The 22,380-nt window shown below is 40.9% G+C and overlaps 1 protein-coding gene across 2 annotated transcripts in view; it reads left to right on the forward strand.

Annotated features, from left to right (window-relative positions):
• Positions 1-22,380, forward strand: part of LOC122798485 (fibrillin-2-like) — a 1,115,712-nt gene that overhangs the window by 562,876 nt on the left and 530,456 nt on the right. For both annotated transcript variants that reach the window (XM_044067451.1, XM_044067452.1), the window contains one exon: positions 8,352-8,474. In XM_044067451.1, the coding sequence (XP_043923386.1) occupies positions 8,352-8,474 (123 nt within the window). The remainder of the gene's footprint in view (positions 1-8,351; positions 8,475-22,380) is intronic.

The raw sequence follows: 22,380 nt of genomic DNA on the forward strand, positions 1-22,380 counted from the left end.
CCATACAGTAACTGGAGAGGTGAAATTGTTACAGTCAGGGTGTCGGGCCTTACATGTTTAGATTGTATCTTTCAGACCTAACTTTTTCAAATGAAGTGTTCTACATTCTATATATTGATGACCTGAAATTGGGTAAACTGATTGCATGTGTTACAAATAACGGATGCCTGTAAAAGAACTTGAGTAAATTGACCATTTAGGCATAGGAGAATATTATGCTGATAAATACATCAAAAACTAAGCATATGAGATTTGGGAGACATAAATTGAAAGATGAATATTTAATACAGCACCCAGTTATTGACACTGTAGATTCATTTACTGACCTGGGTATATGGGTAGATCCAGCTTTGAGTTTTTCTAATCATGTCAACCAATTGGTTAATTATAGTTATATAACTATAGGTTGTATAAAAATGTATAAAGTCTAGGAAATAAGAAATGATGAAGTAATTGTTTGTTAATTACATTAGACCCAAACTTGAGTATGGAATAACAATATGGAAACAGTATAAAAAACAAGCACAAGTAATCTGGAAAGAGTACAGCAGAAGTATACCAGGTGCATCCATAGATGTGAAAATCTAAGGTATTATGAAAGACTAAAATATCTGAACTTGTACAGTGCCTCTTATACATATTTAAGATGAGTTCTTATTCAGGTATATAGGGCATTTAGAAACAACAACCTCTGGGAATGTTTGGGGTTATCAAAAAGTAATAGACAATCATCAGACAACCTATGTAGATGAGAAAAGACAATTAGTATACAGAAGTTAAAGAAATAGAAGTTGAAGTTATGGCGTGCCTGCAAAGTGAAGGACTTAGTGTAGAAGGTCTAAAACAGACTACATCACAGCATGATGGAGTGAGTCCCCAGAATAAGGAAAAACAAGAAGTTCAGGAGACATGTGAAGAAGAAATATGGACATGGGAAAGGAAAAGAGATTTACTATGGCGTAATATTTATGTAAAGGAGAAAGCAAAACTAGCCAATACAAAAAAAGAGCAGCACCAAAGATATTTGAAGAAAAATAGAGGGAAAGGAATCCGGATATGGAAAACTTTACAATACAAAAAATAAGAAGACTAAGAGGAAAAGTAGAAAAAGAGATTAGTAATGGAGAAGTCAAAGAAATAGAAATTGAGGTTATGGAACAGCTGCAAAGAGAAGGATTCAGTGTAGTAAATTGAATACAGAAAGCACCACAACAGGATAAAGCAATGGATATCCAAATTAAGGGGAAACCGGTGGTACAGGAAACAATTGGTCAGGTGCCATATCAAGATATTTTGGAGCATTCCACAGGAAACTAGTATAAATGTTCATTTGAAGCTAGACAGCAAGGAAAGGAACAGGAAACTGTGGAAACTCTGATGCAGTCAATGTTGAGGAGTGATAGGCCGGTGAGTTCCCATATGACAGAACAACAGATGACACAGGATGAAACTGAAGAGAATGTGCCACAGGAAGATGCTATAGAACTTTCTGTAGAATGCCATCAGGAAATGGAGAACAAGGGATGTGCCCTCAGTATGGAGGAAAATGAGTTAAGAGAAGAGTTGCTTGATTTAATAGACAAAGACAGATATGTCAAGATCAATGAGAGAAATAGACTGCAGAAGGTTAATAAAACCCCAAAAGTCAGAAGCTTGATAAAACAAACAAACACAGTGATTAGGACTGTACATAGAGATCCATGCGATATAACAGAAGTAAACAGAATATATTACTGTACTGAAAAATTAATAACTGATAAGGTTCTACCACAGGAACACAGGGTAGCATGGGAAAAGAGGGGACAAAAGCGAATACCATCAGGGAAATATTGAATAGAGAAAACTATAAAGCAGCTAAGACAAGAAGTGTCATTGTTAGAAGATTGTAAAAGAGGGACTAGATCAACAAGAATACTAAGAAAGACAGATGTGATAAAAGCAATGTGCATTATTAGAACAGACCAAGATCTATTATGCACTATTGGAGACAACAAACTAAAAAAATTTCAAAACAGGCGGAAAGACTTAGAAGATAGGTTCATAGGTTCATAGGTTCATACTAGGCTATCTGCCCTAGGGCATTTATAAGCCTAGCCAGAGTGTGTGTTGCTTTCACCACCCCTTAGGATGAGAATACTATACCCATTAGTTTGCTGTGCCTCTGTCCAGCAGTGATACAGAGATGATTCCCGGGATAAACCTACGATCTCCCATCCACTCGTCAAGATTTCTCTTGAACAGAGTCAGTGAGGGGCTCTGCCTCACATGGACTGGGATTCTGTTCCATAGTGTAGGGAGTCTCTGGGTGATGAATCTGTCCTTCCAGCACATCCTATTTATATCCGTGTTGAGGTTTAAGTCTCTTGCTCTCGTGGCTCTGGTGGATTTGGATTTTTTGAGGTGGAGCATGTCCATTAATTCTGGGTTGGACATGGCCTTGTATGTCAGGCACAGATCACCTCTGAGCTGATGGTATGCGACTGAATAGAGCTGGAGTTTCTTCAGTCGGGCATCGTATGACATATGTTTGAGCCCCTTTATCCTTTTGGTGAGGAACTTTTGGGGTCTTTCCAACTGCTGCAGGTGTCGGGTAAGGTACATTCCAAATGGGGCGTTGTACTCAATCATTGGTCTGATAAGTGAAGAGTACAGGGGTACAATGACCTCTCCTGATCTGGATGTGAATCCCTTCATGATCAGGTGGGCAATGTAGAAGGTCTTCCTAACCACTTTGGCAATGTGAGTGTCAAAAGAGAGGTTACTGTCAACTTGGGTCCCCAGGTCCCTGATAACTTCTTCCGTGTTTAATGGATTACCACCTATGTGGTAATTAGGGTTACCTTGTTTTCCCCAAAGGGTATGACTATACTTTTTTGGCATTTAGCTTAAGGCCATGGCTCTGGCACCAGTTATCCATTTCTATGAGACCTCTCTGGAGGATGTCTGTGTCTGATGGAGTGTCAGTTATGGTGCCCAGTTTGCAGTCATCTGCAAATTTTGTCAGCCACAATCCCCTATGTTTGCCTGCACTTCAGAAAAATAAATGCCGAACAAGAAGGGGCCCAGGACTGAGCCCTGTGGGACACCGCTCGTGACCAGCTTAGAGTCTGACATGGCACCAGCAACTCTAACCCTGTGTGTTCTGTCCTTGAGCCAGTTTGCAACCCATCTTGTGACATATGGGTTTACATCTAAGCTGGTGAGCTTTTCTATGATGCCCGAGTGGGGTATTGTGTCGAACGCTTTTGCTAGGTCAAGGTAGGCTGTGCGAACTGCCTTACCCTCATCAATGGCCTTAGTGACTGTTTCGAAAAAGTCAACCAAGTTCAAGAGGCAGGATCTGCCCTTGACAAAGCCAAATTGGATAGGATCCAGTGTCTGTAGGTCCCCAATATCTTTATTTATGAGTTCCATTATGATCCTCTCCATAGCTTTGCAGACAAGGCTCGTCAAGCTTATGGGGCGGTAATTTCCAGGGTCCGTAGATGCACCGCCTTTGTGGAGTGGGACCACAGTTGCCGTACGCCATTCTTTGGGTACGTATCCTGTAGTAAGGCTAAGATTAAACAGCAGCCTTATGTGTGGGTTTAGTTCCTCATTGAGTTTGTGTAGCACACAGCCGGGGACACCGTCCGGTCCCATTGATGCTGTGTTTTTTGCTTTAGAGAGAGCAGCTCTCACCTGGGCATCTGAGATGTTTGGGAGGCTAGACTCTGGTGGGATAGATATTTCTCCTTTGGGGAGGAGGGAGAAATTTGCACTGAACCTGTCTGCCAGTATGTTGGCAATGTCTGTGGGTTCAGTGATTTTTTATCATTTTGGACTAATTCTGAGCATATCTGGGAGTTTCCACCCAGGTTTCTAACATAGCTAAAGAAGGCTTTATTATTGTCTTTTGTGTCATTAGCGATTTTTCTCTCAAAGTTGGCCTTGGATGCTTTTATGAGTGATCGTAGTTTTTTGCTAGTATTGATCAGAGATGCCTTCCCTTTTAGGGATTTTGCTCTGTCATGTAGTAGCTTTCTCCTCTTATTGTAGAGTTTGTTTATGGCTGGGGTCCACCAGACCGGGCGCCTGCCTTTGGTGGAAAGGGTCTTGATTTTATTAGGGATTGCTTGATCCATACATTCCTGGAGGTGCTCGTGGAAGGCATTTGTAAGGGTTTCAGCAGCGTGGGTTGTGGTTTCCACTGGCTCGGGGGCCTTGAAGGATACCACTCCAGTCTTAAGAAGTGTGAAGTTTGCTTTTGAGAAGTTCTTCACTGTGGTCTTTTTTGCTGGGGGTGGGGGCGGGATGTGGATCTCCAGTGAGATTAATTTATGGTCTGATCTCACCAATGAGGGATATACTTCCAGTGTGGAGCATTTTGTCCCCATGTTTGTGATGATCAGGTCTAGTATATTTTCTCCTCTTGTGGGAATGGTGACTAGTTGTTCCATAGCATTTGAGTTTATGAACATACTAAGATAAATATAAGGGAAAAGCACAAAATAAGCAATTTATTGATGGCCCACAAAAGTTTTGTAGAGAATTGGGAAATATGGTAAAAGGAAATAAAAGACTACCAAAAAAAGAGGAAGTAGATACATTTTGGAGAAGTATCTATGAAGATCCTGTGGAACATAACAAAGATGCTAAGATAAATATAAGGGAAAAGCACAAAATAAGCAATTTAGTGATGGCCCACAAAAGTTTTGTAGAGAATTGGGAAATAAGGTAAAAGGAAATAAAAGACTACCAAAAAAAGAGGAAGTAGATACATTTTGGAGAAGTATCTATGAAGATCCTGTGGAACATAACAAAGATGCTAAAAGGATAGAAGAAGTAAAAAAAAGAATAAGAAGTTTAAAGGTACAGGATATGAAATGGAATGAAATAACAGCCAGAGAAATTAAAACAAAGTTGAGAAAAGCCTCTAACTGGAAAAACCCAGGCCCAAATGAAGTACCAAACCTTTGGCTTAAGGTATTAATTTCTTTGCACGAAGATTTAGCCATGAGTAAGAATTATTTATATGCACACCCCAAACAAACACCGCACTGGTTAACAAGAGGAAAAACAATGCTCTTACTTAAGAGTGAAGCTGCAAGCCACCCTAAAAATTATAAACCAATAACTTATCTTCCAACGACATATAAACTATACATGAGAATTGACGCTAACAGAGTTTATAGTCATTTAGAAGAAAACTCAATTATGGCAGTAGAACAAAAAGACAATAAAAGAAAGTCATATGGAACAAAGGATCATTTGTTGTTAAACAAAGTTGTGGAGAACTTTAAGAAGGGGAAGAATCTAAATATGACATGGACTGACTACAGAAAATAATTTGATAGTATCCCACATTCATGGATAAAACAGTGCTTAAAAATGTTTAAGATACACCCTACACTGATTGATTACATTACAGTAACCATGAAACAGTGGCAGACCACTTTGCAATTAAGCCATAATAAAGGACAGATTATTATCCCAGGGATAAAAATTCAAAGGGGGATATTCCAGTGTGACTCTTTGTCACCGTTGCTATTCTCCCTTGCCATTAATCCAGTAAGCTGCTTACTTAACAGCTTAGGCCATGGCTACAATTTGGCTCCTAGAAAACAACAAATTCTAATGACTTCTCATCTTCTCTTTGTCAGTGATTTAAAACTGCATAGCTCATCAGATGAGGAACTGAAAGCACAGCTGCAGGTTGTCAAAACTTTTTCAGATGATATTGGAATGTCATTTGGTCTTGATAAATGTGCAAAAGCAACCATTAAAAAAGGAAAACTGCAGCACCAGGAAAACATCAGTTTGTGACAAGAACGTGATATAAAAGAACTTGAGCAAGAGGGAGTGTATAAATACTTGGGAATTGATGAAGGATCAGCAATAAAATATGAACAGATGCGAATAAAACTCAGTAAAGAATACTTTAGAAGACTTAATCCTGAAAACAGCATTGACATCTAGGAGCAAGATCCAAGCTATAAATCAATTTGCTCTTCCTGTCCTAACTTATAGTTTTGGAGTGATTGACTGGCCCCAAAAAGTGTTGGATAGACTGGATATTAAAACAGGGATGCTTCATGCTCACCAAATGATTTATAAAAATCAGTGTATACCAAGATTATATATTCCCCGTTCTGAAGGAGGGATGGGCCTCCTTGAAACTGATTACATGTATAGAGCTGCAATCATGGGACTCCACACATATTTACTGACCTCACAAGATCCAAATGTAGTGAATGTTTTGAAACATGAGGAGAATAAATCTAAGATGACGTTTCTGCTTAATTTAGCTGAAGCATATCAACATCAAGCAGGAATGGAAATCAAACCAGAAGTGGATAAAACCAGGCAGCAACTGAATGTGTCAAAAAAGAAAAGAAAGACTATAAAGTGAAGGACCAGATGAGAAGGCAAGAAATATGGAAAAACATAGATATAGTTGCAGGTATAGAAAACTTTTGGAGGAGCCTGATGTTGAACAAGAACAAATGCAGGAATGGTTAAGGAGAGGCAAATTCAAACCAAGAAATGAAAGGTTAATATTGGTAGCCCAAGATAATGAGCAATGTACACGTTGGTTTACAAAGTCCATTGAAAATGTGGGAGAAACAGACATATGTAGGTTTTGTAAAACCGAATTGGAAACAGTCGCACACCTTGTTGCTGGTTGAGATGCACTAATGGCAGAGGGATTGTATATTTTAAGGCATAATAATGCAGCGAGACTGTTACACTGGAGATTGTGCAAACATTATGGTATTGAAGTGGCTGAAAAACACTGGAAACAAGAACCACAAAGAATCATAGAAAATTATGAAGTTTATCTCGCATGGGAATCACCCAATACCAACAGTTCAAAAGATAGATGCTAGAAAAATGGATGTAGTGGTCCAAGATAAGAAGACAAAAGTAGCATTGATCATTGAAAACCATGCAGGAAGAAGCAGTATGGGAAGCTTATGCTTCAGATGTGAGAGCCATGAGCAGTGCCAGGATGCTGGGCTGACACATTGGTGATGACCCCCTATGCCTCTTACACAACCTGGCAGTTGATGGAATGGTAGCCCTTTCTGTTCTGGTAATGCTCCAACTCATGGGGCCATAAGTGCAACAAGGGTGTTATCTAAAATACCAAGCACCTCTGGAAATCATAGCATCCTGTAGAAGGCACTCATGGGTCTGTCTCAGACCTGAGGTAACCTGGCAGATAAACATACTGATCTACACATTACAAGAATATGTTGAGGAACTCTTGAAGTATTCTCAAGGCGGAAGTCTGAGAAATACCCAGTGTGTCTGCAGTTTGTCTCTGTGAGGTCCACTGTGACAAGTACAGTGAGGGCTATACATATCCTGGTGTCCACAGGTGTAAGAAGACCACATATCCCTCCCAGGCCTCATCTGTGGCCATATAAAACTCACTAAAGCCCTTGTAATACCCATCTCCACTCTTATGTCTACCAAGCATTTCTTGGTCAGCAAAGTTATAATCAGTCATCTTTGCCTATACCTGCTCCTTCTTGGCCAACAAGTGCTGCTGAGCACCAATGGTTTTAGCTTGGTCGAAACAAGCAGATCACAATGTGAAATAGTCAGGCTATCAGCTACAGCAAGCATCTTTGCCAGTGTCAAATTAGATAAAAAAGCTGAGACTTTGCCATTTACAAGGTATGTGTGCATCATGCAGATGAGCATAAAAAAGCAGCTATGAATCACAAACAAGCAGGAAAAGGCCTCATTTACATAAGTTTTGTTGCACAGATTGAAGGCATTCCTCCTCTACATTTCATTACTGTCTCATATGCATATGTTCTTCTTAGATTGACTAAACTAGCTGTGCTTAAGTAGAGCCTTTCTCTTTGAATCACCCTGAAGATGTGCTTAGGTATAACCTACACAAATTCCCACTATGCATAAGTATAGTGACAATGAGTACCATTCTAGTTCTAAAGAAAGTCAGGAATGTTCCTCCAGGGGTTGAGAGGGTGGCCTAATGGTTAAGGTGTTTGCCTTACAAACACAAGGTACAGGGTTTGAGTCTAACAAGGGACAATTGGCTAAGCGTAAAATGGCTTGCAAGGGCAGTTAGCCTAGTACTAATCTATGAACCTATGTAGCAGTTTCTCATTATAAGGTAAAATGCCCAGTGAACTATAATTACTTGCTTTTTAATAATTATTACATTTAAACTGATTTCCTTACTACAAATATAACAAGACAGGAAAATAATCAGGTCCAGTTATCTGTCACTCTCCTTTGTAAATGTAAAAACGAATAAATATTTGGAAAGCAAGAATGAAGCATTGATATTGTCAGAAATAAAGGTTCATACTTGCTTCTTTTGTCTCTTTCAGATATTGATGAATGTAAAATTCAGAATGCCGGGTGTTCTCATGGTTGTATAAATTCAAATGGAAGCTATACCTGTCAGTGTCCCCCCAAGATGGCACTGAACAAAGACAGCAAAACATGTATCAGTAAGTAGTTCACCGGGATAAAAGTAAACTAACCAGCACACAGCAGTCATTCTGTAATGTGTTCCTGCTTGGATTATACATACTGCATTTTTTATTCAGTTCTTTAAAATATGTGTATCTAAACAAAACTAACTCAGGTGAACAGGGAGATATTCAAATAAATATAATATCATATGAGCTAAAGCAATAGCTTTCATGGAGGCTTCATCAGGTTTAAAATATGTAGCATAATGATGACAGAACTTGCCACATCAGAAGGATTATATAATTTGTAGACTTCATTTGTCAAAATGTATACATCTGTGGCATTTGTACTTATTCTGCACTTAGTTTATATGCAAAAAATGCTATACTACATTTGTCTTGTCTGTTCAATTCTTTCTTTCTTTGGTGGACTGGTCCAAGTACCATTTCAGCCACAGCCCAAGCTACAGATGAAGAAACAAAACAGTTTAAGTTTTCAATAACTGGGATTACAGTCTTTTAGTATATACAATTACACAAATACATCATAAATTCTCTGTACATTATATGCATTGCATGTTCCTATGTACAATATTTATAATTAAAATTGCACTGAGTAAAGTATCATATGCATTGCATATTGCAGCATATAGGACATAATATGTAACTATGAAAGAAAGGAAAGAAGTGACACTATACTAGCTGGATAATTATTTATTTATTTATTTTATTTAACATTTGTTTATTGGGAAAGTCTGATTGGGACAGAGCCCATTTTCAGCACAGACCCAGGGAGAAATGCTCCAGACACATGTCTTTGAAATGTGGGAGGAAACCAGAGCACCCAGAGGAAACCCACGAAAATGTGGGGAAGGCATGCAGACTCCATACAGAAGGCACCCCAGCCTAGAATTGATCTGGAGAACCTCTTACTGTGAGTTGACAATGCTAACTGCTGCTCCACTGCACCACCACAGCATTGGCAAGGGTCCCACTTAGTTAACAAGCTGGCAGAAGTGTAGTGTTGTCAAATACATTTTATTCAAAGTAAGATGACTGAATAAAATGCAGTTCAACTCAGGTAAATGGGAGTGCAGTATTTGTGCTAGATTTCTGACTGCCAGAGAGAGAGGGTAATTTTCTCTTTTCTCCAGTATTTTGTGATCTTTCCAATGGAGGGGATGCGAGGGGGATGCATTCATCACATGAGGGCATAGGGAGTCTTGATCCCCAGAAAATACTCTTGCCTTGCTAATGGGCAATAGAATTTGAGCTAAGTTCTCTTCAATGAATTACCATAACCCCACTGGCATTTATGCTTGTCAGTGAGGTGAGCTTTTAGCAGCTTGTAAAAAAAAATACGTTCTTTGCCTTGGGTAAGATCAAAAGCTAAACATTTTAAACCAAGCAGCAACTAAAGATTAGAAAGAAACAGACTATGTGACAATTTAGACTAAGACGACATATGTATCAGTCACTTTAGCTGTTATCCTATATGTTATATTTGAAATATACAGATTGGATACAGTGCAGGAAAAACAAATTTAAAGAAAATTCATATTGTTATATAAAGCAAAAACTCTTTGTATGCAGAGAATGAAAATTAGTTGCAGCTGTGTACAGGTTTTATGTTATTTTGTTTGGATTCTGTGAGCCTTTTATAAGGCAGTTATATGGAGAATTTGAAGTGCATGTGACTTTGTATGGAGCAAACAGCAGGAGTTTGCATCAAAACAAGGATCTGTTTTAGAAATAGTGCATTTGCTGGTGTGAAAGTAATCTGGACACCTCAAACATTAATGGAAAACCAGAGAGAGCACTCTAAGGATGGACTGTCCAGGCTGTTGGAAATGCAGATGATGTGTTCAGAATATATACATTTATATATCAGTGATTTGATAAGAAAGTGTGTCCTCTCAGTGGTGGAGAGCTATCTCATTTATCCTAGGGAAATGCAGTAGTGCTGTTGTGTTTGGCTACAGATTTATTTAATGCAGGCCAAATACAGAGTGTTAAATAAAAATTACAAAGCTAATATTTGTAAGGCATATTCATCTACACTGATTATTATCACTGTCTCAAAGTGCTTGATTCTCCAGTTTGGTTAACAGCAGCGGTGCCTTCTGTTTAGAGTCTACTTGTTTACATGTCTTCACAATGTCCATGTGGGATGTTCTTCGTATTTCACTGTTGCAATCATTACATTTGGGTAATCTGCAGGCAGGTTGCCCTCAGTCAGCTTGAATAACAAAGTCTTGGGTCCAGCGTCGGTTGCTGTCTCCTCTTCCATGACGTCAGGTCATCATGGGTATAAAACATGCAGCTGATGCCATTTTAATCAGTCTTTCTTGCCGCGCGGTGCCCGAAGCAGAAGCAGTTTGTAAGTGCTGGTTGGCCAACTCCTGAAATTTTTGTTTTTGAGTTTCAGAACCGAAGTCTTCAAACTAAACCTAAGTACCCTGTTGGGGAATCTTTTTCTTGCTCCTTACCGATGTCAGTAAAAGCTAATAATTGTATTACTTGTGGGAAGCAAATACCTCATAAGGATTTTCATTTGTACTGTATTCCTTGCCTAGGCCCTGATCACAATGTGAAAGGCAGGAAAGGTAGTCCCAAAACAAGGGCACAAGCAAATAACAAATGAAATCCACGGCCACTGCACAACACAAGCTGAAAAGTCCAGCACTGTCCAAGATGGAATAATTCAAAGGCAGGACAACGAAGTAATCCACAGCCACGAAAATTTATTACAGACTTAGCGCTTTCACTTACAAGGCATCATCAGACTCTGATGATGCCTTGTAAGGTGAAAGCGCTAAGTCTGTAATAAATTTTCGTGGCTGTGGATTACTTCGTTGTCCTGCCTTTGAATTAATACATCTTGGACAGTGCTGGACTTTTCAGCTTGTGTTGTGCAGTGGCCGTGGATTTCATTTGTTACCTGATCACAATGTGCCTTGCTGTTGGTTTTGTACTAAAACCAACACAATATTAAGCATCAGTATATTTTTGCTTCTAAATACTTTGGTTCAAGATTTAACTATCCTGAAATGTTGTCGGTTAGCAATCCGACTACCAGAATTCACAAAAAATGCAAGGAAAAAGACAGAGACAGACTGTCGAGATCCAAAACTGACCATAAGTTCATAGGTTCATACCAGGCTATCTGCCCTAGAGCATTTATAAGCCTAGCCAGAGTGTGTTTGGCTTTCGCCACCCATTTTAAATTAATTTTGCTATGCCCTTTTTCGAGGTTAGTATACTGTGCCTCTGTCTAACAGTGACACAAAAGTGATACCCGGGGTAAACCTATGATCTCCCATCCACTCATCAAGATTCCTGTTGAAGAGAGTCAATGAGGAACTCTGCCTAACCTGGACTGGGATTTTATTCCAGAGTGAAGGGAGCCTCTGGTTTATGAATCTGTCCCTCCAGCATGTCCTATTTATTTCAGTGCTGAGGTTCAAGTCTCTCGAGCCAGAGCTCGATGGGATTTGGATTTTCTGAGGTGCAGCATGTCCATTAATTCCGGGTTGGACATGGCTTTATACGTCAGGCACAGATCGCCTCTGAGCAGGCGGTATGCCACTGAGTAGAGTTGGAGTTTCTTTAACCGGGCAGCATATGGCATCTGTTTAAGCCCTTTGATCCTCTTGGTGAGGTACTTTTGGGGTCTTTCCAGTTGCTGCAGGTGTCTGATAAGGTACATCCCAAAAGGGGCATTGTACTCAATTATAGGCCTGATGAGGGATGAGTAAAGAGGCATGACGACCTCCCCTGATCTAGATGTGAATCCCTTCATGATTAGGTGGGCGATATAAAATGTTTTTCTAACCACTTTGGCCACGTGGTTGTCAAATGAGAGATTGCTATCAACTTGGGTCCCCAGGTCCCTAATTACTTCTTCTGTACTTAATGGATTACCACCTATGTGGTAATTTGTGGACACTTTGTTTTTGCCAAAGGGGATGACTATACACTTTTTGGCATTTAGCTTGAGGCCATGGCTCTAGCACCAGTTGTCTGTTTCTATGAGGCCCTTTTGGAGGATGCTTGTGTCGGCTGGAGAGTCGATTATGGCGCCCAGTTTGCAGTCATCTGCGAACTTGGTCAGCCACAGTCCTTCTGTGTTGGCCTGTACCTCCGAGAAATATATACCTAACAAGAGAGGTCCCAGGACTGAGCCTTGTGGGATGCCACTTGTAACTGGTTTAGAGTCTGACATGGCTCCAGCAATTCTAACCATGTGGGTTCTGTCCTTGAGCCAGTTTGCAACCCATCTAGTGACATAGGGGTTTATATTTAAGCTGGTGAGCTTATCTATAATGCCCGAGTGGGTATTGTATCAAAGGCTTTTGCGAGGTCCAGGTAGGCTGTGTGGACCACCTTCCCCTCGTCAATGGCCTTGGTGACTGTTTCAAAGAAATTGACCAGGTTTAAGAGGCAGGATCTGCCCTTAACAAAGCCGAACTGGGTAGGATCCAGTGTCTGTAGGTCCCCAATATCTTTATTTATGAGGTCCATGATGATCCTTTCCATAGCTTTGCAGACAAAGCTAGTCAGGCTTATGGGGCGATAGTTTACAGGATCCGTTGAGGCACCACCTTTATGGAGAAGGACCACTGTTGCTGTACGCCACTCTTTGGGTACATATCCTGTAGTAAGGCTGAGATTGAACAGTAGTTTTATGTTTGGGTTTAGCTCTTCTTGGAGTTCATGTAGGACGCAGCCCGGGACACCGTCTGGTCCCATCGATGCTGTGTTTTTTGCTTTGGAGAGGGCGGCTCTTACCTTTGCATCTGAGATGTCAGGGGGGCAGCAGTCTGCTGGGATAGATATTTGCCCTTTTGGGGGGGGGGGGGAGAGTTTGCGCTGAACCTGTCAGCTAGGATGTTGGCAATGTCTGTGGGTTCGGTGTATTTTTTGTCATTTTGGACTAATTGGACCACAAAGCTTCTCCTAAGCTCACTCAGTGAGGAGCTTTCGCAGCCCCTGATGCCTGCTACTTTTGAGTCGCAGGCCTCTACTGAGACCCATTCAGAGTCCGGTATGCCACGAGATTCTGCAAGTATTGAACCCATGGATGTCTCTCCCTTGGATGGGTCCGGAGCCGCTGAGCAGGCACTGGCTTCTGAGGGTGTTTTCAGGCCTCAACATTTGTATATTAAACCGACGCCATCATCAAAAACAAGGCCAAAACCTACTTCTATGTCTAAAAAACTGACACATGAGCCACGTGCTCAGGCCCCTATGACTAAAAAACAAATTATCAAAATGGCTGAGGATTTAATTACCTTGATCAGGGGTTTCCAACCCCCCCCCCCCTGCTAAGAGGCCTAGGCAAGGCACTGATTATGAATCTTCAGATCAGGTTTCCATTTCTTCTGATTCCGCTTCTGATCAGGAATTTTCTATCTCACCTTATGAGGAATCTGATGCAGAGGAATCCATCCCTTCAGCTTCTCCTCCTGAGGATTTATCTTTTGGAGAGACTTTAAGGGATCATTTTCATTGGGAGAGTCAGGACTTCTCAGAATCCAAAAAGAGACTTAGGGATGTTCTTCTTCTTCCTCAGCATAGGCCTTTGGCTATACCTCCTGTATTAGACATTGTTGATGATGTTTTCTCGGAATCAAGCATGGCTCCTTATTCCCTGCCTGTGGCTCCTAGTAAGCTAGACAGATATTACAGGGTTCCTGATGCCCACAAATTTCTTTTCAAAAATCCTGCTGCTGACCCTGAAACTATTTCTCAGGGTCCCAAGGGTGTTAAGGCCTCTACAGCCAAAAATCTTAACCCTTCAGATAGAGACTCCAGGGCGCTGGATAGATGGGGTAGGAAGGTTTATACGTCTGAAACCTTGGCAATCAGGGCTTTAAACTGCCAGTTTCATATGCTTAAATATCAACACCATGTTATGGGCTTGCTGAAACAGAAATTGATGCTGATTTCTGATTGTGTGGAAAATAGAGTTACAGGATTTATTTCATTCAGCAGAACAGGTTGGAAAGCATACTTTGCAATGTGGTTTTTATTCCTTGGAGGCCTCTTTCAGGGCTGCCATAACTGGATCTGTGATAAGAAGGCATGCTTGGCTCAAGGAGCAAAATCTGCCTGATCATGTTAAAGCTAAATTGTTGGATGCTCCTTTCCAGCAGGACAGTCTGTTTGGTAATAAGACAGAAGAGGTTTTAAAAAAAGATGGAAGACAAAGCGAAATCTATGCAAACTGTAAAAGATTTCTTGCAAGTGCAGCCACCTAGGTTCAGTAGACACTGGCCTACTAAGAACTGGTCCTTTCCAGTGTCCAACAGAGCCACTCAGGCCAAACCCAGATGCTCCAAAGGCTCCAGGTTTCAGTCACAAGGATCGTACAGGTCAAAACAATGGGGTGCCTCCACCTCCAAATCAGGAGGTAGCAAAGCACCACCCTACAGGTAAACAGTCTCAATGACTTTCCTCTGCCATCTCCAATCACTTATTTTTTGGCAGTCCCTTTGGGGGGGGGAACTAGCACTTCATGCTCAAAATTGGCATCTAATTACCCAGGACAAGTGGGTCTTAAATATAGTATCCCAAGGGTATAGATTTCATTTCCACACATTGCCATTTCCAAATGGATAGCCAGATCTGCCATCAAATCAGTGGGCAGAGGCCCAGAAACAAGTCATGTCCCTCATGGATATGGGGGCTATTCAACCAGTACCAGAAAAGGAAAAAGGACAAGGGTTTTATTCAAGAGTTTTCCTGGTACCCAGAAAAGACAAATCATGGCATCCAATTCTGGACTTATCCATTCTAAATACTTTCCTGTACATTTCAAAATTCAAAATGCTGACTTTACAACAGCTACTGCCTATGCTAGGCAAGAATGCCTGGCTGGTAACTCTAGACTTAAAAGAGGCATACCTGCATATCCCAATCAGGAAATCTTGCAGAAGATATCTCCGCTTCAAAGCAGGCTATTTGCATTACCAGTTATCTGCACTACCCTTTACCTTATCTACTGCACCCAGGGTCTTCACAAAGTGCCTGGCACCAGTAATTGCATTTTGCAGACAAAGAAACATTAAAATGTATCCATATCTGGACGATTGTCTCATTCAGGCAGAAGACAAGGACACTCTTCTTCAGCATCTGGCATTTGTAAAAAGGCTTCTAGCATGCCTAGGGTATACCATAAATGAAAAGAAATCACAACTGGTACCCTCTCAAATAATTACATTCCCGGGTGCAAGCTTGAATACAACTGCCCAGATGGCTTACCTCACGCCAGACAAACAAATTCAATCGACAACATACTTCAAACAAGTGGCAACAAAAACCCAGCTATCTGCAAGTCAAATTCTGCAGGCTTTGGGGTTCATGGCATCCTGCATTCTACTAATTCCATATGCAAGACTACATATGAGGAAACTTCAATGGTACCTAAAAAGCTTATGGAGTCAACATTGTCATAGCCTGGAACAAATGATTCCTCTCATTCCCTGCCTGCAACAGGAGTTCCTTTGGTGGGCAGAGGCATGTCACCAAAACAAGGGACTGTCATTCATTCTACCCCCTGCCACTCAAACCCTAACTACAGATGCATCAGACTATGCTTGCGGGGGCCCATCTGGCAGGGAGACCCATTCAGGGAAAATGGAGCCCAAATCAAGTGCATCTACATATCAACCAGAAAGAAATGCTAGCTGTACAGAATGCTCTGACAGCCTTCAAGGACTTCCTTCATCCAGGATGACTAGTGATAAAGATGGACAACACCACAGTTTTGTGGTACATAAGAAGGGGGGTACCCACTCCTACCCCCTTTGCAGACTAGCCATGGCCTTGTGGAACACAGCCTTGACTTACCAAATACATTTACAAGCTCAATTCCTGCCAGGAAAGCAAAATACTCTGGTAGACGACCTAAGCAGAAATCTTATGGACCCACACGAATGGAAACTGGATCCACAAATCTTCAGCATGTTAACACTAAAATGGGGGAGCTGAGGCATAGATCTATTTGCATCTCCCCAAAACTATCAGTTGGACAAATTCTACACAAGAACTCATCACAAAAAATCATGGAAAGTGGATGCTCTATCCTTCAGCTGGAAAAACCTATCAGTCTATCCCCCCCCCCCCCGCCTCTACTCTCCAAGGTTTTACTAAAAGTCAGACAAGAAAAAACAAAAATGATTCTGATTGCTCCAGACTGGCCTCGCCAACACTGGTACCTGCTTCTAAGGAATATGTCGCACCTTCCTCTATGGTACTTGGCTCAAACACCTCATCTACTGTCTCAGCAGAAATATCAAATTCTGCACACTCAGCTCCAAAGTCTGAATCTTGCAGCATGGCTAATCAACTAATTTCACCAATCACATCTCTCAGTAAACCTGTGATGGATGTAATTTTGGAGGCTAGAAGGCCTAGTACTAGAAAATCTTATGCTGATAAATGGAAGAGATTCTGTGCTTGGAACCAAGCACAAGGAATAGACACAGAAAAGCCCAATATTCCTCAGATTTTCCAATACTTAACTGAGATGTTTCACAAGGGCCTATCTTTTACTTCAATAAAAATCCATGCCTCTGCCATCTCGGCTCATTACAACACAGAGCCTCCTCTTTTTTTCTCATCCCCTGCTAAAGCGGTACCTCAGAGGAGCCACAAATTTAAGGCCTCCCAGGAGAGCACCGACTCCTGCATGGGACCTCAATTTTTTACTGGAAAAACTCACCCTACCTCCTTTTGAACCAGCTGCTAGTGCGGATATAAAATTTCTTTCTTGGAAGACAACCTTTCTTTTAGCAGTCACTTCAGCTAGAAGGGTTTCAGAACTACAGGCTCTCATGGCAGTGGAGCCTTTCATTATCTTTTATCCAGACAGGGTGGCCCTCAGGACCAATCCTTCTTTTATGCCTAAGGTGGTATCCAGTGTGGCTCTTAACCAGACCATTCACCTGCCAACTTTTTTCCCAAATCTGCAGAACAAGGGGGAGCAGATTCTGCATTCATTGGATGTACACAGACGACTAAGATTCTACTTAAACAGGACAAAATCTCTACGAAAGTCTGAGGAACTACTGGTGGCATTTGTTGCAGGATCAGAGGGGAAGGCTATATCAAAGCAGACTATTTCAAAATGGATAAGCCATTGTATTTGTTTCTGCTACTTGCATCATGGTAAACCTGTGCCCAAGGGGATCAGATCCCATTCCACCAGGGCTGCTTCTACTTCTGCAGCCTTTCTCAGAGGGGTTCCTACCAGAGACATTCTAGAAGCTGCTACTTGGAGCTCAGTTCATACGTTCACAAAGCATTACCATTTACCTATTTTTTCTAAATCTAGGGCAGGCTTTGCCACTGCAGTCCTGCAGGGCCTTATAGCTACTCCTAATGCTGTTTAATTCCATCCTCCCATCCATAGCTTTGGGATTCTATCCAAATGTAATGACTGCGACAGTGAAACATGAAGAACATAGTACAGTTGTGTACACTTACCATAAATGTAGATGTTCGAGTGTATTCCCTGTTACAGTCTGGGTCACCCACCTGCCAGCCCCCTTTCTTCTCTATTATTATACCTCTTCTTTCCTTCACTATGTTCAAAAGCCCTTGTAGTGTATTTGCTTTTAGCTGAAGGTAAATTTTTTGTGTTCTAAAGTATTTTTTTTTTCTCCCCATTTGGGGGGCACTTGACATCTGGGGCAAGAAAAACTGATTAAAATGGCGTCGGCTGCATGTTTTATACCCTGATGACCTGACATCATGGAAGAGGAGACAGCAACCGATGCAGGGCCCAAGACTTTGTTATTCAGGCCAACTGAAGGCAACATGCCCGCAGATTACCCAAATGTAATGACTGCAACAGTGAATACACTCAAACATCTACATTTAAGGTAAGTGTACACAACTGTACTTTTTCTGTACAGCTTTTTGTTTTCTTCCACATCACAAAGACATGAAAGTAAGTTTACCTAAAACTTCACTAAATCACTCACAACTGTTTATGCAGTGTGTGTGAGTGTGTGTCACTGAAAGTAAATATAGTCAAATACAATCCCATGCACTAATACATTGATAAACAATCCTAAGTATCCATTTCCTTTGATATCAATAGCAAAGGACTTTTCTATGTGCTTAGCCCATTTCCCTGTACATATATATATATATATATATATGTGTGTGTGTGTGTGTATGTATCTATATGCATGTATAGATAGATATCTTGAGGGATCTATCATCTCAAAAGCGTTAAGTTCTCCAATTACTTCTACTTCATAATCAGTTGATTGATATGGCCATTTCACTTTTGCACCACTAAACACTTGTATGCCATCTGGAAAATATATTTTCAAAACTATACAGAAAGTCTGTCTATACTTACTTTTCAGTCTTCTGCACTCATAGACTTCCTCTGTAAAACAGATTTCTGCTGCACTGTGACTTTAGAAAATAATTGGCTGTCCTTCCACAGTGCTTTCCCAGTTGCCATAACTGGTATCAGATTCATTTCTTTATTATCTGTTTGTTTATTTTATTTCATTTACACTTTGTTTTCTGGGTTACTTCTACCAGGTCAATGACATCTTTTCAGGGAGCATCAAAGGTGGTATTCATACTGACTAGGGGAAATTTGACCAGGGCACTGGGGAGCTTCACCTACTTGTCATCATTGTGAGTGGGACCATTTTTAAAGGAGAAGGTGGTTACAGATGAATTGTATAGATATCTTGAAACAACTAAAAAGAAAAGGCATAAGTTCAATCTGAGTAAAAAAGAACAAAATATTTTTAATGAAATATGTAGTAACTACAACATACGTGTCATGACCCCTGATAAAGGAGGGGGAATTATGATATATGACGCAAGTGAGTATACACAGAAAATGTATGAAATTTTAATTAATTCTGGGAATTATGAAATTTCATCTATAAATCAAATAAATATAGCCCATAGGAGAATTGATTTATACCTTGAAGAATATCTACTAGACAATAGAATAGATCAAGACATGTATCAGTTTTTGAGTGTAGATCATCCAGTATTAGCTACTATAGTGGGGATCCTCAAGGTTCATAAGAATATGGAGGACCCCCCATTTTGCCCCATTATAGCTGGGAGTAAAAGCAAAACCTTCCCTTTTGGAAAAGTGATCGATAGATGGTTAAAAACTGTCTACAATGAGATCCCACATATAGTTAAGGATTCGTAGGATTTTCTTAGTAGAATTAAATCCCATCTATGGAATGACAGTGTAATATTTTTAACAATTGAACTGGTCGACTTGTTTTCCTGTATACCTAAGGAAGATGGAATGATTAGATTCATAAACAGTATATGGAGGTATACACAAGTTGATTGGGAAAGAGTTAGTCTTTTGGAAGAATTCATGGGTATTGTGCTTGACAATAACTATATATATTACAAAGGTGAACATTACAGAGAGATACGAGGGGTAGCCATGGGGGCAGCGTGTGCCCCTATGTTTGCGAACCTTGTATTGTTAGATTGGGAAGATGAATATATGTTCAAAAACCAATGGTACCAGTCCATTAGTTGTTACATCTGATTTTTTGATGATATATTTATTTTGTGGACTGGTACCATGGATGAAATAGTAATGTTTTTAGAATATCTTAACAATTCTAGCCCATATCTAAAATTTACCTATAATTGTAATAGTATGGGTATATCATACTTAGACACGTATATCTACACCACAAGTAAGGGCTTCAGGTCTAAAATATATAGAAAAGAGACTTTTAGCAACACATATTTAGAATTCTCCAGCAATCATCCATGGAAACAAAAGAAAAGTATAATTAAGGGTCAATGTATCAGAGCAGCCCATATGACTTCGGACTATTCAGAGATGGTTAAAGAAATTGACTATATAGGAAATATGTTCAGGGAAAGGGGGTACCCTAATGAACTTATAGGTTCATAGGTTCATAGGTAGGTACTAGGCTATCAGCCCTGGGGCCCATACAAGCCCAGCCAAAAAGGTACCCTGGCTTTTGCCACCCAAGAAAACTATTTTCCTGTGCCACTGTTGAGCAGAGCCACAGAAGTGATCCCCAGGGTGAATTTCCTATTTCCCATCCAATCATCAAGATTTTTCTTGAAGAGTGCTAATGAGGAGCTTTGTTTGATATAGATAGGTAGTTTATTCCAGAGTATGGGAAGTCTCTGGGACAGGAATCTATCCCTCCAGCATGTTCTGTTTATTGTGGTTACAAGGTTTAGGCCCCTAGAGCAGGTAGCTTGGAGGGATTGGGATTTCTTTAAGTGGAGCATGTCCAACAGCTCTGGGTTTGACATAGCTTTGTATATTAGGCAGAGATCACCTCTGAGTAGGCGATATGCGACGGAGTAAAGCTGGAGTTTTTTTAGACGATCAGCGTAGGGCATCTGTTTGAGGCTGGTAATCCTCTTTGTGAGGTATTTCTGCTGCCTTTCCAGTTGTTGGAGATGTCTTGTGAGGTATATACCAAAAGGGGCATTGTACTCTATAATGGGTCAAATGAGTGATGAGTAGAGGGGAACAATGACCTCTTTTTTTCTGGATGAGAAACCTTTTGTAATGAGGTGTGCCACATAGAAGGATTTCCTGACTACTGTGGCGATGTGATTATCAAAGGAGAGACTACTCTCCACCTGTGTCCCAAGGTCTCTTATCACACTTTCACTGTTAAGTATACTACCACCTATGTTGTAGTTCATGAGTACAGAGTTTTTACCAAAGGGGATGACAATGCACTTTTTGGCAATGAGCTTGAGGCCATGGCTTTGACATCAGGCATCTGTCTCAGTGAGGCCCCTTTGTAGGATGCCCACATTGTTAGGAGTTTCAATTATGGCTCCTAGTTTGCAGTCATCTGTGAACTTCATTAGCCAAAGACCTTCTGTGTTAGCCTGTACTTCAGAGAAGTAGATACCAAACAGGAGAGGACCCAGGACTGAACCCTGTGGTACTCCACTTGTCACTGGTCTGAAGTCGGATTTGGAGTCTGCTACTTTCACAGTGTGGGTTCTGTCAGTGAGCCAGTTGGCAACCCATCTTGTGACATAGGCATTTATACCTAGTTTAGTGAGTTTATCTATAATTCCAGAGTGGAGGATGGTGTCAAAAGCCTTGGGAAGATCTAGATAGGCTGTGTGAACCACCTTATCCTTGTCTACGGCTTTGATGACTGCTTCAAAGAAGTCTATCAGGTTTAGGAGACATGATCTGCCTTTTACAAACCCAAACTGGGTGGGATCCAGAGTTTGGAGATTACCAATGTCTTTGTTTATAAGTTCCATGATGATACGTTCCATGGCCTTGCAGACCAGGCTAGTCAGGCTAATGGGGCGGTACTTCCCGGGGTCTGTGGTGGCTCCCTCCTTGTGGAGTGGGATAACCGTTGCTGTGCACCATTCAGCAGACATAAAGCCTGAGGTGAGGCTATGATTGAACATGGTGCTTAGGTGGGGTGCCAGTTCTTGCTGTAGTTCATGTAGAACACAGCCTGGGATGTTGTCTGGTCCCATGGATGCTGTGTTCTTGGCTTTGGTGAGTGTGGTTTTTACCTGTGCAGCTGTGATTACAGGAACTTTGCATTCTTCCGGTATAGAGATGGGCTCTTTAGGGGGTGAGAGGGGGGTAAAGTTAGCACTGAACCTATCTGCGAGGATGTTGACAATATCAGTTGGGTCTGTATATTTAGTGCCATTGTGCTGTAACTCAGAGCAGATCTGAGTGTTGCCATTCGGATTCTTGACATAGCTATAGAATGCTTTGTGGTTGTCTTTAGAATCAGTAGCGATTTTGTTTTCGTAACTAGCTTTGGAGGATTTTATCAGGGATCGCAGCTTCTTACTGAGGCTGACCAGGGAGCTCCTCCACTTGTGGGATTTTACTCTCTTTTGCAAGAGTTTCTTCCTTCTGTTGTATAGTTTGTTTATG

This window comes from Protopterus annectens, chromosome 3.part1 (assembly GCF_019279795.1).
Source record: "Protopterus annectens isolate FY-2018-M chromosome 3.part1, PAN1.0, whole genome shotgun sequence".
In the NCBI taxonomy this organism is placed as follows: Eukaryota; Metazoa; Chordata; order Ceratodontiformes; family Protopteridae; genus Protopterus; species Protopterus annectens.